The following is a 15,325-nucleotide window of genomic DNA, read 5'->3' on the forward strand; positions in this document are numbered from 1 at the left end:
ACTTGACTTTTGATTGCTTTACTCTTTTCATCTGCAATTCCTAGAGAATCAAGCCATGAGTGTTCAAAGGTTTCCTAGAGCAGAAGACAGGAGCTGACAGAAATGCTGCACTGCAATTAGCTTGCACAGCACTGGAGCTCTGCCTTTGGAGGCTGTAAACTGCTCACTAGGTTTGGATCCAGATTTACAACCCACCCAGGCAGGACACAGAAAGCTGGGGCTCTGGCCCTTTTTGTGCACTCTGGACACCGCAGCTGCACCCTGCCTTGCTGGATTTAAACAACACAGGCATTTTCAGGGAAGTTAAAATACCCTGTAGATTTCAGAATGTGCTGGGATTTGCAATTCTTGCAACAAGTACTGCATCTGGAAGCATTTGGTAATGAGATAATGCACGGAGAAGTGTAGGAAGGAAGGGTCCTTGAACTTTTTCCCCCAGCTGAAGAGCTCAAATGCTTCTTTGTTATGGTCTTAAAAACCATAATCTCCATAGGCACTTAGAGCATCTCAGCACTGGTGAGGAAGCCTCTGGCAAGTAAGTGAGTGTCCCTCTCACCTGAATAGGGAAGATTTTCACTGCTACGTAGTCGTTCATCAGCTGAGCCTTCCACACACAGCCAAAGCGTCCCCTGGCCTTGATCTCCAAGAGCTGCAGGGGCTTTAGGCCAACCAGGGGAGAAGGGGGTGGCGGGCCAGGGTCCTGCACAGGAGAAAAAAAACACTGTCACCAGCTGAAGCTGGACTGTAAAATAAAGGGAGGGGAGGAACGGAGAGACTGCATGTAGGGAAAGAAGTGTGAAGAAGTGACATTTTATTTAATACAAATTATTTAGATGTACTGTTTGCAGCAAGAACAGCCTGAAATTCCCTCTCTTGCTTGCTCTGTAGGGTATTGGTATAGAAGACATATAACAGTCTACACCTCCAAGTGTCACTTCGTGACACTACTGCCTGCCATGCTCTGGGCAAAACCAGAATTCTCCTGTGTTTTCAAAGCAAAAGTTATTTTGGGCTGTAAAGCACTGATGTCCTCAAGGCTACCTCCTGCCAAAAGTGGGAACCTTTTGATCTTTGTGACCAGACAGCAAACTACATTTAAAACCTCCCACTGCTCTTCACTACATTAGTATGTTCCACGTCACCCCAGCCATGGGCAGTGAACAGCTCTGTCAGCATCATACAGATCATATCTGTTTAGACTCTCTTTTGTCCAGGAGAACAACTTAACCCCACAGGATGCGTGGGGTTGGAGCTCTGTCCTACCTGCTTTAGATGGTAGGATAACAGAATGGTTTGGGTTGGAAGGGAACCTTAAAGATTATCCAGTTCCAACCCCCCTACCATGGACAGGGACACCTCCCACTAGACCAGGTTGCTCAGAGCCCCATCCAGCCTGGACTTGAACACCTCCAGGGATGGGGCAGTCACAACTTCCCTGAGCAACCTGTGCCAGGGCCTCACCACCCTCACAGGGAAGAATTTTTTCCTACTATCTAATCTAAACCCGTTCTCTTTCAATTTTAATCCATTCCCACTTGTCCTGTGGGAATGCTCTTTACATGCTCTTGTAAAAAGTGCCTCTCCATCTTTCTTGAGGGCTCCCTTCAGATACTGGAAGGCTGCAATTAGGTCACCCCAATGCCTCCTGCATCCATTCTCTGAGGGCTCACAAAACCTGAGCTTCATCAGGGAAAGCATCTTCCCTCCTCCCACAAAACTGGCAGGAACTTTATCATCTCTCAGAATCTCTGATGCTCTACAAAGTTGGCTGAAATCAGGCAATGGATTTGAGAGTTTGGGAGGAAGGGCAGGGTTGTCTAATTCCCTCCCCCAGGTATCTCAGACATGGTGATAACCCCACCTAAACCCATCAGTCCAACACTTCCATGGAGGCCAACTGTGCCACCAACTTCCAAAAACAGAGAAGAAAATTTAGGCCACCTGAAAAGAGTGAAGCAAAAGTGGATGTGAACATACACTGAGCAGCCTCTGTGCCTTTTGCAAGGCCCAAACAAAGGGGAGTGACTCCCTCACCTCAATGATGTCCACGTGGCCGTAGGGAGGCTTCCGGTGCCGGTACATCCAGAAGGCCAGCAGGATGGCCATGGACAGCACGGCGATGGGCAGCAGGGAGTACACCAGGATGTTGAGCAGAGAGGGCGTTGGCGGCGGTGGCTCGTAGATGACTGTGAGGAAAGAGCAGGGTAAGCAAGGGAAAAGGGCCTTCAGGAATGCAGCAGCACTGTCAGCTGCACATCCAGATGCAACCAAACCCCATCTGTCTCTCCATTCCAAAGCTGACAATGCTGGCTGGCATGTCCCATCCCGCCCAACAGTATTCACAAGGCTCCGTGGTTTTCTCCTCTCCGTAGAAGTACTGTCAGTAATGGAGTTACAATTGCCCAAACCACACTTTGCAAGCTGAGCCTCCATCTGACCTTTATTTAAGATAGGTATTTCTTGCTGGGATACATAAAAGCAGAACATTTCCTCCTCTTAACCCTTCCAAATGTATTAAGAGAGCATAAAATCCCTTGCAGCGTTGCTTTACCTTTCACAGTGATTGACAAGTTGTCAGTTTTAAGTAAAATGCTGCCGGAGCCACAATCAAATGCACTATTCCCACAGTAGTTCTTGTTCCAAATTACATCAGTGCAGTTGAGACACAAACAATGGGAATACTAAATGGAGCCATGTTGCTATGTTGGAGACAGGGAAGGAAAAAATAGCAAGACTTGCCAAATTAAACAAAAACCTGTGAGAGAAAGAATATTTGCTACTAGGTTGCTACGGGTACGTTAATAACAGGAGATAATATAACCCATGTAAACAACTAAAAACCTATCAGAAAAGCCCAGGAAAATCTGATAAAGGTCTGTTGGAACATCTCAGTAAATGCAGGTAGTTCAAAGTGGTGGAAACCAACCTGAGGAAAAGATTCACCTGCTTTAATAGTTTTTATTGAATGATACTTTAAAAAGTATACACCTAAAAGAATCATCATTTTTCTATTAGCCTCTGAAGAAGGTCCTGCTGTTACTTTTCTTCCTTGATGCATATCCACAGACTCTGAAAGCTGACACACACCCTTTCCCTTTCAATCCCCAGACCAACAAAATAGAATCAAATGCAAAAATCCCAGAAGGTATCTGGAGATTGTGACCTATGAAATTAATGAGGAAGGTGTCAAACACCTTTTAAGAATTTGAGGCTCAATCCATGCTGTATAAATCACTCTGCCCTCTTTCCCTCATGTGGGATTTTGTTTTGTAACATCCCACGGTGAACTGTCCACCATAAAGAAAACCTAATTCTTACTGATGGTATCCATTGCTTTAGCCACAGAGTGAAACAACCTTAAAAAACTGTTCTTAAAGAACTGTAGCAAAAGAATTTCTGACTTTGTAACCAAAACATCCAGCAATTCAATGTTGGCATGAAGTTGAATCGGAGGAGGTTTAGGACCAATACTTGGAAAAGGTTCTTCACCCAGAGGGTGGTCAGGCACTGGAACAGGCTCCCCAGGGAAGTGGCCACAACACGAAGCTCAGAGCTCAAGCAGCATTTGGACAACACTCCCAGGCACATGGTGTGAATCTTGGGGGTTTCCTGTGCAGGGCCAGGGGTTGGACTCGATGATCCTTGTGAGTCCTTCCCAACTCAGGACATTCTATGTTTCTATGAAAGTCATTGGAAACTGGGTCTAGGGGAAGAGACCCCAACTCCCCGTCTTCCCAGTCACTCACCTTCTGGGCCGGTGACTTCGGGCAAATGGGTAAATTTCTCATTGCAATAGTTGCCCTCGCAGCAGCAGAAAAACACCTGAGGGTTTTCTTCTGTGGCTACACACTCCTGCCTGTGCCAGGGAGGGACAGACACGGAATGAAGAAGAGAGAAAAACAACGTCAGCCAACTCCTGCCTCTTGTCCTTGGGAGCCAATCTGCCCCAAACTGTCTTCTCCACACACCTTCTCCTGCGGCTGTGCCACACAGATCAGCAGTCTCCACTTACAGAAAACAACTTGGCACTCAAATACCCCAGTGGATAGCAAGGACCCTTGAAAAAACTGTGAAGGAAACAAATGCTTCCATATGTACTGAGGGCATTAGATGGTGAGTAATAAATAACAGCCGCCGCTGCTAACGGAATGAGGAGAAAAACGACAGAGACACCTCAGTCCCTGAACAGTGACTTTCCCACAGCCCATATGAATGCTGCCAGGGCACAGAAGCATTTGATCATGCAATTAAAGATTGTGCCATAAAGCACACATGATGAGGGCTGAGCTGATGCTGCTCCCACAGCCTTCAGCATCACCAGCTCTGAGCACTTGAAGGGCACCAGACAGCAGCAGCAACAGCCCTGCTGCAGCAGGAGGAGGCTGCAGGTCTGAGGGCATGTAGTGATACCTCAAAGTAATGGCTTTATACTGAAAGAGGGCAGGTTTAGGTTGGATATTAGATACAAATTCTTTACTGTGAGGGTGGTGAGGCGCTGGCACAGGTTGCCCAGAGAAGCTGCGGATGACCCATCCCTGGGAGTGTTCCAAGGTTAGGTTGGACAGGACTTGGATCATCCTTGGTCCTGTGGAATGTATCCCTTCCCACGGCAGGGGGTTGAAACTAGATGATCTTTGAAAGTCCCTTCCAACCCTAACCACTCTAGGGTCCTATGATTCTCATTTTGTTTCTGGAGTTTTTAAGTTTAATTTTCAAGCGCCATGTCCTCCATAAAAAGCTTATTTCTGCACAAAAAACCTTTAAGAAAATCAGGTTGCAGCTCTCATTTTCTGCCTTAGCCTCTTATCCAGGTACTGCTACAGCCTTCCCAGCACAGAGATTTCCTTCCACATTGTGCAAGGCCTTAGGGGACTTCCATGGATCAGACCAACTCCACTTCCACACATCCTCCCTCTCCCCACAGATCAATGCCAAAAGAGATGTGCAGTGATTTTCGCAGTACTCTAGCTGTCATTTCTTTCTGTTTCTTAAATGTTGCTTCCCTTCCCTGCCACCTTTTGCTATGCTACACTCTGCTTTAGTTATTAGGCTTGCAGAGCTGCTCTCCGCAGAGAACTGTATCAAACTATTTCCTGAAACCCAGCTAAATTATATGCATAACTTCCTTCCCTCAGCCACTTGGAGGAAGTAGCAAAACAATCATATGCGTTTGACATTATTACTCATTTCTGAACCCAAGCCAAGCCTCCCTTTCTGTGGTATCACTGACATACTGCCATGAGAAGAATGGAAAGGGCTATCTTCAATCCTAGCACTGGGTAGTTTTCAGTGCTTTATTCCCTTTGAGAGAAAAAACTGGCTATAGCAAAACTGTCTCCTCCAAGGTTTCATCCGGGAAGCACTTGGTTTGTTTTTCAGGCTCTCATTTTTTTAAACTTCAAAGCAAAAAAGTGGCCATTTGACTTATTCAAATGAACAAAGATGTTTCAACAAGTTAAACAATGCTTCCAGATGCTTTTTTGTGAAATCAGATAACAAGCCCTTTGGATTTAACAGCATCAGTGTTGGAGCCTTCAATAGAAAACACATCCTTTGCTAAATCTGTTGGTTAAGAAATCAAGCTAATGAGTGAAAACAGCCTGCTCCACATCTGCAATTCATTATCCCTGCCTCTGAGTGAAGCCATCCAGGTATGTATGACATGTTACACTTAGCAAATATTACGAATGAGACAGTGGGAGAGAATGACACATTTTTCTGTGGCAGTGAGGGCACGTTTCGGAGAGGTTCACGTGCTCTGCAGGGAATGTGAACATGACCTCTCCGGCAGGGCTGTGTAAATAAACGAGCGCACACAAGTCGATTTTTAAACACTACCTTTTCCCTATAACCTTAAATGTACATGTGCCACGTTCTTGTTTCCTCAAGATGAAGAATAGAGTAAGGAGCCATCACCCTCAATGTCCCAACCCTTGCACTCCAAAATTTTTCCACATTGCAGCGACAAAGGAGGCAGCACTTGGCATATCCCAGCGTGTGCTGCCTGTGCTCCAAGAGCAGCAGCAGCAGTCAACAGAGCAGGACCATGCCCTGCATCAGGGAGGCAGAACATAGGTGCATTTGCCAAGGCTGCTCCCAGAAACTCGGCATCCAAAGGTGCCAGAGACACAAAGGGCATCAGCACAGCACCACTGATCGAAAAATCAGCATTTTAGCCTTTTTTGCCACCTTGGTATGCAACACTGCCTGCATGAAAGTCTGCCAAGGGCACTCAAGGGAAGAGAAAAAATGAAAAGCACTGCATTTAAAGAGGCTTTATTCCTTTATATAATTAAAGCTAACGTTTATTTCAAATGTTGCTTTTGATATTTGTACTGCTTTTTAATTCTCAGAAGGTGTTTTAGCTTTGCCCTGGAATTCGTGGCTTTGAAAAGTCAGGCTGTGGCATACTGAATGCTCAATTCTATGGCTGCAAAAGACTGGTGAGGAGCCCTGGAAACTTTTTACCATTGTAACAGAGCAACACATTATAGCAAAGTTTAAGAACCACTACAACCCTGCAGAGACACTCAGTGACAATACAAGTGTCACTGGATATGAGAGCAGGCACTGAAAGGAGAAATCTGTTTACAGTAAACACTTCTGCTTGGAAGTAGGAAACTACAGTGACCCTCTGTTCTCAGAAGAATCAGCATTAAGATGACTAATGGGCCAAGGAGGATTGATTTATTGGGAAAGAATAAAAATTTAACTATATATAGAGCCTGGCTACTCAATTGGCAAGGGAGTAGGTGTGGTAGGAAAGTAACCCTGGAGCTAAAAATAGAACAAAGAGGAGGAACAACTCACAGTTGAAATAAGCCAAAACAACAGGTACAAAAGCTGGGGAAGTGTACAGCACCAAAGGGAGAAAACGCTGCGGCCATTGGACAAATCTCATCCCACTTTAACCCCACAGCTTAGCGCCTGGTGTTCCTAAAACTTTCGGAAGGAGAAGCTACAAACATGCACAGCTGAGAATTGCACAAAGGTGAGATCAACCTGCATCGGTGTTATATCGAGGCAAATCCTTGAATTTTATGTTGCTAATCCTTATTGAAAGGGCTGGGCTTGGCTTGGTTTGTTAATCGTTGGTTTGGGTTTTTTTTAACAAAACCCCTGAGCTTAGAGCTACTGAACACTGTCCTTTTCAACTGCGGAACTTCATAGGGCTGTTTTCTTTAGCTGTAATTCTTTTCCCCCCTGTAGAATTGCATCAAGGGAAGTGAGAAAAGACTAGTTAATTTTCCCAGCTATTTAATGAGGCTGGAGCCTTCGTACTACAAAACCTCACTTCTTTTCAGCTCTCTACAGGCAGTGCCACACAAACTCATATTGCTTTTGCTGCCCCACTCTTTCTCCTGGCCCTTCTCTTCACTCAGCCAAAGAACGGTGGAACTTTTTGCCACATCACAAGCGCCAGAATATCTCAACCCCTAACCACCCCCAGATATCTGTGCTTTTCTAGACAACTCCAAATGATTCCAAGTTTTCACTTCTATCGCCAAATGCTCCTGGAAGAACATATTGTTCTTCATTTGATGGTACAGGACAGGTTTTTCAATGAATGCTTGAATTATCAAAGCTTTGCTAGGTATGAAAAAAAACAAAACAAAACACAACACAAAACCCCTAAAAGTGCCTTTTGCAGCTTCTATTTAGAAAGTCAAAGCAGGTAAGTGACAATTCTGAGAGCTGCATTAGCAACAGAAGTAATTACAGGGGATGATTTTGCCAATTAACTTGGACTTGCCTTCTTTTCCTCTATGCAAAAAATCACAAGCCTTTGCACTTAGAGGATTGATTAAACCTGTATTTAGATAAACCAGTTGGGCTATTACCTGTCATAGCAGTTGAAGTCATCTAACCAGCAGCCTTTCTTCACCAGCTCGATGGAGCCCGAGTTGTTTCTCCAGGAGGCATAACAGTGGAGCCGCTTGTCCTTCTCCCCCTCACAGCGCTCCACGCCGCTCTGGTTGGTCTTCTCCAGCTCCCAGTTGGCATTGTAGTAGATGCACTCCCTTGTCTCAGCCTCCCCATGGCCTGGTCCTGAAAAAGAAATCAAGCCCCAAGAACATTCAAGTAAAATCAGGAATAAATCTTGGGAAGCATATCTCCACATGGCTGTGTTTTAGGTGATGCATACATTTGATTCCCTGGGAGCTGAGCAGCTCAGCAGTGTGAGCTTCAGCACAGATTATTCCTCTCCTCTGGGTTGAGGTGGGGGATGGAGAGGTCAGGTTTGCCTAAGGTCACACAGGAGCTCATGGTGAAGTCAAGAGGCCAGCTGAGAACTTTCCAGATCTCCTCTGCACAATGCTTCAACCTTAGGACCCTAAAAAAGGGGACGCACAAGGCAACACATACCCAGTAATGTCTAACCACAGAAACCTTGATTAGGAAAGACAACCTCCCAGGGTGCTACTTGATGCTTGCTGGGATGTCATGCAGTGGACTCTCCCTCTCCACCACTACTCTGGGAAACATCACCTAAAAATACAGTTTCTTCCATGGGTAGGATGTAACTGAGAACAGATAATATTCATCCTGCAGAGGAGGGCCAGACCAGTGGCAATTCCTCACTTAGAGCCTGGTTCAGACTTACTTGGGCAAGTCTCCATATGATAAATGCCACGTTTTTAGCTGCAGTTGACACGGCTCCCCGTGCCTCTCCACTCAAACAAGCCCTTCAGCAACAAACTGTTCCCCAAAACAAGACTGGCCACCACAAACGGATGCTTGGCCACCACAAACAAAGGAGTCTCCATATCCTGTGGGTCTTTCCTGCTTTAGAACCTTGTACCAAAGGACTATGGAGCTCCTACTGTCCCCAGGGAAACAATTCCCCCATAGCCACCATATGGCAGAACTGAAATACAATTGCAGACACATCCATTAAAACCAGAGTCAAGTAAGGGAACACTGATATCTGCAGGTGATCTCCTTTGTCCTAAACCTTAGAAATCTTCTCTTCATCTGGAAATACTCTGTTTTGTGGCATTTTGAGGATTACTTTAAAACAAAATGAAGAATGAAACAAACGCACATCTTGTAAGCAGACAAACACAAAAGGTACTGTGTGCCCTGTACCATGAAGCTGATGATTCTGTAAATCCTGAAATGCCCTGCAGCCATCTCTCTTTGGGATTACCCAACCTAAGGCAAGGTCAGGCCTGGCCATTATTTTGATGGATTGCAATCATGGAAAACGTAGGTATCTCAATAAAATATGTTGACAACTGGGTAGAAAACACAAATAGGTCCCGCAGGATGGTAAAACGAAAGTGCTGTGCTCCCAGAATAGCCAGACCTCTGTGAAGGCTAGAACTAGGTTTCTAGATGGAAAACCACAGTTCTGAATAAGCTAGGAATGATGTGTCTAACCTGCTCCCAATCCCAACACCTGGACTCAGCAGTGGGTCATTTTCATGGCACGGAGCAAACTCATCACACTAAGATGTCTTTGCAGGCTGAAGAGGTGTTCAACCCTTCATAACTCTATTTAGGGAGACTGCTTGATCTGCATCATGGGAGACTGCAAGGGAGTAGGGGTATGAGAATGTCATAAAGCTGACTTCTGAAACTGGAAATTATATTCAAAGCACACATGAACGAGAGCTCAATTTCAATAGCACCTGCAGGTTTTATCAGCGCTTGCAAAGCTCCATCAGAGTTTTCCTCTGACAAGTTGCTTACAATAATGAAAACAACCTACCAATATCCCTCAACACAGAACAATGTCAATATTGACACTCCTTGTTAAAGCCTTGATATTTGTTCTCTTGATACTTACACCGTATATTTTTAGGGCAGATTAAGCACTTTTGCTAAATACTGGTTAAATCAGCAGGAAAGTAAAAGAGCTTTTTCTTGCGTGTGGGGGTGGAGGGCGATATCTTTTTTACTTACAAAGGAAAGAATAAATATCTTAACTTCACAGAATCATAGAATGACTTGGGATGGAAAGGACCTTTAAAGGTCATCTAGTCCAATATCCCTACAATGAGCAGGGACATCTTCAACTAGACCAGGTTGCTCAGAGTCCAACCTGACCTCGAATACTTCTACAACCACCACCTCAGTGGACAACCTGGGCCAGAGTTTCACCACCCTCATTGTAAAATGCACCTTCATTGTAACAAGTCTACCATTGTAACACAGCTACCAGCTGGTACCTGACACCTAATCCTCACTTTTCACCTTCTGCACAACTCCTGCAAATACACTCTGTAATATCATTTTCATCATCCCAAACTGAATATCACTTTTGACCAAGACAGAAATTTTCTCTGCCTCCCCAACTCCACCTCCCAGAAAGCTGGGAGGTTTAATGAACCATTTCACTGGAAAGCAGCCCCAAAATCTAATCCTAGCTCAGCCACCAGCATGTGCAACCCCAAGCAATATCACATAGGCTGTGTTTTCTCCACCTGCAACAACGGTCAATGCAATGCACAGAGCTGCGGTGAGATTCGATATTTCCACTGTGCTTTGGAAAGGGAACGTTGAAAAGATGTGAAGCGGGAGCTGTATCGGATATGGGACCAGCAAACTGAGGCTGCTAAATCCTGTGTTGAGCCCAGGCTCCCTTCCCCCAAGACAGTTGTCTTTTCTGGAACAAGTTTCAGCTGAAGACTAAGAGCTGCTTGCAAACATGCAAACCCAACTCTGCAAACAGCAACCGCGCCAGGAAAAAGGCCTTTCCCAGTTTTCCCCCCGCTGTCAAAGTTTAGATGATTTGAATAAAAGCGTGCATAAAGTTTTGGATGACTAAATAGATATATGCTTTCTTTATAACAGCTCCTAAGGATGCTTGCATTAAGAAGACACTTTAAAAACCTGCGTGTTTGTTATCTGCTTTCAGATCTCTTTAAAAGCCATTTGGTAGGATCCTCACCCCGCTGGGTGCTCACAACTGCAAGAAACCCTTCTGTTTGTACCCAAGATGGTCTCAGCAGGAAGGGGCACGTCTCCAGGCCTGGGTATTAATTTACCTGCTGCTTTAGCTCATCAAGAAACACTCACACCTTGCTCTGTAATGGATCACGCAGAGACCAGAGTTTGCAGCTAACTGCCTGTTCTGCACTCTCTTCGGTAAAACCCTCACTGAACAGAGGGAGGGGGAGTCAAAACAGGGGCTTTTCCCTTTGAGGGAGAAAGGTGGTGACTAAGAGAAGGAAATCTGAGCTTTGCTCCTGCATCCCCAGGGAGCCAGGTAGTTTTTCCTCCCTCCTCTTCCCACCCTGGGCAATGGATACTCCCAAGGCCACTGTACGTCTGTAAAACACACTGAGCTGGACATTGGGTAATGGTTTTAAACTAAAAAAATATTTGGATTTGATATAAGGAAGAAATATTTTTCTCAATGAGGGTGATAAAACACTGGGACAGGTTGCCCAGGGAGGTGGTAGATATCTCATCTGTGGAAACATTTATGGTCAGGCTGGACAGAGCTCTGAGCAACTTGATGTAGTTGAAGATGTCCCTGCTTGCTGCAGGGGAGTTGGACTAAATGTGCTTTAAAGGTCCCTGCCAGCACAAACTATTCTTCCAAGTGACAAAGGCATGGATAACCATGTCCTGCTTCTCATTTCAAGTTGCAAGAAGAATCAGAGGGTATTCCCCAAAATATGTGCAGGAAGAGCTTGTCTCCTTTCACACAGCTGATGCATCAGCACAAGGACTTGACTGGGCTCCCCTGTGCCCCCAGCAGTACAACCTGGTCCAAGAGAAGTGTTGCACCAAACTTGAGGATCTAACTGGAGGGACATCATTAATTTTGGCTAAAAGAGCTTTTCCTGAAACAAGTCTTTCAGTGCAGTTACAAACCACAGCCTGAGACAGACTAAAGGGGCTGTGTCCCCAGAGTCCTGCTCTCCCCCTCCTCACAATGCTCTAGTCATCTGCCTCATAGCAGCCTTGGTACATAGGAAAGCTCCTGAGCTCCTTCATTTGGTGGCACTGCCTGGTAATATCCTGCTCATGCAGGATGGAAAATAAAAATCCCAGAGAACTGCCCGGCTTTTGGCAGACAATCAATGGGACTTGGGTGCAATGAGATATAAAACCTTTGCTAAGCAAGTGTTTGAAGATTGCTGTTGGAACCTGGTCTCATTCATTTGGCTCCCATTCCTCTCCTGCCTAAGCCTATTCCACCAAATGCAAAATTTGGGAAAAAAAGTTGCAAAGCAGAGGCATGGATGTGGGGCAGGAGCATGGACATGGGGCAGAAGCACAGCATCCCCAGCACTGCATCCCACTGTCAGCCCCAGCTCTCTCCATGGAAAAGAGCCTCGTGTCAGCAGCCAGGCAAAAACAATCAGCGTTTTAATACCACAAGCCATGAATACTTGTTTAAGCAATAAAGCCTGAAGTCCTGTTTGAAATCAAAGTCTAAGGAAGAACCAGGCTTTGCAGGAGCAGATGGGTTTCTGGCATCCCACTGCATCCACCCAGCGCTTCGGGGATGACGCAGTGTGGCTCGAACAAAAGCCACACAGAAATACCTTTACACAAAATACCAAGCCCAAATAACTCCCATACATCATGAAGGCAGAGGGAGGCTACCCACCATCACCCATTTTTGGGGTGGAAATCAACTTTCTGACCTCAGTCCTGAGGAACTGTCATTACGCTGATTCCCCTGGGTCAATTTTGTGCTCCAAATGACTGAAGCATCTCCAGGCTTTTGCCAAGCAGGACCCCCAGCACCCATCTGAGGCACATAATGATGGGAAGAGCAGTCAAAGCACCTTGCGACAGGGAAAGACCTCTCCCCTCTACTTGGGAGTTGCAAGGCGCAGAGGGAGCTCATTAAAAAAAGATCCTCGTGAACTGAAGGACTTCAGCTTGCTGAGACATGGGACCTTGCTGCTGATCTGAAAGTAAACCCTGCTCTCCTAATTTGGAGTCGCTGACAGATCACTGAGGCTGTATCATTATCCAACAGCTTCTAAATTATAGCCAAGATCCAGTGTAGCAACTCCAGGTCTAGGTGTTAGCAGCTGCTGGGCTCCTATCTCATAATTAGATACATAGGGAATATCTTCCCCAAGGCTGAAGGCTGCTATAAATCTCAGTTCTTTATCTCTGCCTGTCCCCTTTTGAAAACCTAAAATGAAAGTATATATGAAAAGATGGGATGTGTCAAAATAGTCTGCATAAACACTGAGTGATTTACCAGACAGTCTGTTTGCCTGACTGTCAAAACCACCGGGCTTTATATATGAAACAGTGTATGCAGCTGAAGTTATTTGCAAACACTTCGTTATGTCCCTATATAGCTATTTGTACGTGTAATTTTATAATATAAAACGGCGGAGATTGTGCACTGAATTGGGGTAATTGCCCTCTAATTTGGAGGGTAATTGCATGTAGCAATTAAGCAACTGTGGATGCATTCTTGCAAGTCTGATTATGGAAGTTGGGCCTTTTGTTTGAGGTTCGGGTTTGCTTTCAGAGATCTCTCCCTCAAACCATGGCAGGGGTGAGCAGAGCTGGGAAATCCGAGGCTGCTGGGTGCTCACCTTGCAGTGCAGCATCTGCTGGGATGAGCCACTTCACCCCCTTGCCAGGGGATGCTAAACCAGCTGCCTCCAAACCCACAGCTGCATTTTGGCACGCCCTTCAATGGGGGACCACAATCTAAGCATTTGTGGAGCACTCTCGGAGGCACTGGTGGGGAAGGAAAAGCAGGGAAAGAGAGCTGCTGCCTCCCAGCTCTCCCTCTCCCAGACACCTGCCCAGAAATCACATGCAGGACTGCAAATTAAATAATTTCCAATAGTTGTTGCTAGAAATTCAAAATCAAGCCAGATGAAGGCTTGCAACTGGGAGTGTTTGGAAAATGTTGCTCTGGAGAGATCACCCAGTTGCATCTCTACAAAACGAATGTGCAATTCCTAAGCCTTGCTCCAGCATGTATTCCCCAAGTGGGGTGATTTCATTCCTGCTGTACTTAAATAATAGGGGCTAAATACATTTTTAGGCAAAACATCAAACTCGTGATGACATCTGTGGTTAAGCACATAACTGTACACGAGGATTTGAAAACTTGCTGCTTTTGTCCCCTGTTCTTTCACAAAAGTCTTTAAACAACAGCAGAAACAAACCTCTGTGACTCTGCAGAGCCTCTTTCTGAAGCCAACATTTCACCCCACCTTTGGGGACCTCAGTGGCCAGTGTTTGACCAGGCAGAGATGCCCCATCCAACCAGCTGGATGCAGGGATGGCTAATTAGAAGCATCTACTATTGCAAAATGTTTTGGTTCTTAAGCCAGATCAGGTAAATCTGTGCACAGGCAGCACCGAGAAAGCGAAGGTGTAACGCCAAGGGAAGATATTACCTGGAATTTTGTTTTCTGTCAATAGATTTGGCTTATCCCACAGTAAAAGAGCTCCAAGTTTTCGAGTCAATCAATGGCTGTTAATCCATTATCTCAGCATATATTGCCATGGTAACCTGCAATGATGCCATTGACAACCACTCTCAAAAGGACAGGAGGCTTTAAGTCATTTTCTTTTAAAATTAAAAAAGGAACTTTAATATTAAGAAATACATCCTCCCTGCTCACCAGGGATGACAACTCAGGGCTTCTATATTCACACCATGACTCACACTTCACAGCTTCCACGGACATCTGTGTAGCAAACCCCCCCCCACCCCCCCCCATATATCTCTTTTTTAACTTGGGTTTAAGTCAGTAAACGATAACAAGGAAATTACTCCAAAGAATTAGATCTTTATTAGAATTTTCCCCCAAACTGACAGCAAAACCTGTTCTGTAAAATATAAGGATTGCATTTCAGGAGTTAACACTACAGCTCAGGGAAAGGATGTAATTCTTCTGAATAATTTCCCTGGTATTTTAAGTCAAACGGGTGGGTAGGAAAAGGACATGGAGAAGGACATGGAGCATCCCAGCTCCTCACAAGTCCACAAAACCAGGCGGATTCCTGCAGAGCCAAGTGAGATGACAGCGATACTCAGTTGAGTGAAATACTGAGTGTACACACACACATACGTGCACACAGAGCTGATGAGATTAATCTCTTGGCCCAAAGGGGAGGATCTCTCAGGAAAAGGTTTAGTAAATCATTCCTCTGGCCAGGCAGAGCGATCCAAGGAGGTTTGGCCAGGTCACCGGCTGGCCTGGTGTGCGGCAGGACAGAAACGTTGCCAGCAGTTAATCAATTTTTGGAAGCAGAGCATTTTTGACTTGAACTCAGAGGGTCATTTCTATATTTTATTTAAAGAAGAGATCATTTTAGTTATCCATTAGAAAAATCCTATTTTGTATCATTTCAGTTAAGGACAAAGCCAAAA

General features: G+C 45.3%; 1 protein-coding gene across 2 annotated transcripts in view; it reads right to left on the reverse strand.

Annotated features, from left to right (window-relative positions):
* ACVR2B (activin A receptor type 2B) overlaps window positions 1–15,325 on the reverse strand; it is a 104,860-nt gene that overhangs the window by 20,509 nt on the left and 69,026 nt on the right. For both annotated transcript variants that reach the window (XM_032098502.1, XM_032098509.1), the window contains exons 2-5: window positions 7,842–8,049; window positions 3,747–3,856; window positions 2,035–2,186; window positions 557–700 (exon numbers count right to left, since the gene is read on the reverse strand). In XM_032098502.1, the coding sequence (XP_031954393.1) occupies window positions 557–700; window positions 2,035–2,186; window positions 3,747–3,856; window positions 7,842–8,049 (614 nt within the window). The remainder of the gene's footprint in view (window positions 1–556; window positions 701–2,034; window positions 2,187–3,746; window positions 3,857–7,841; window positions 8,050–15,325) is intronic.

The sequence above is a fragment of the Corvus moneduloides genome, chromosome 1 (genome assembly GCF_009650955.1).
Source record: "Corvus moneduloides isolate bCorMon1 chromosome 1, bCorMon1.pri, whole genome shotgun sequence".
Taxonomy (NCBI): Eukaryota; Metazoa; Chordata; class Aves; order Passeriformes; family Corvidae; genus Corvus; species Corvus moneduloides.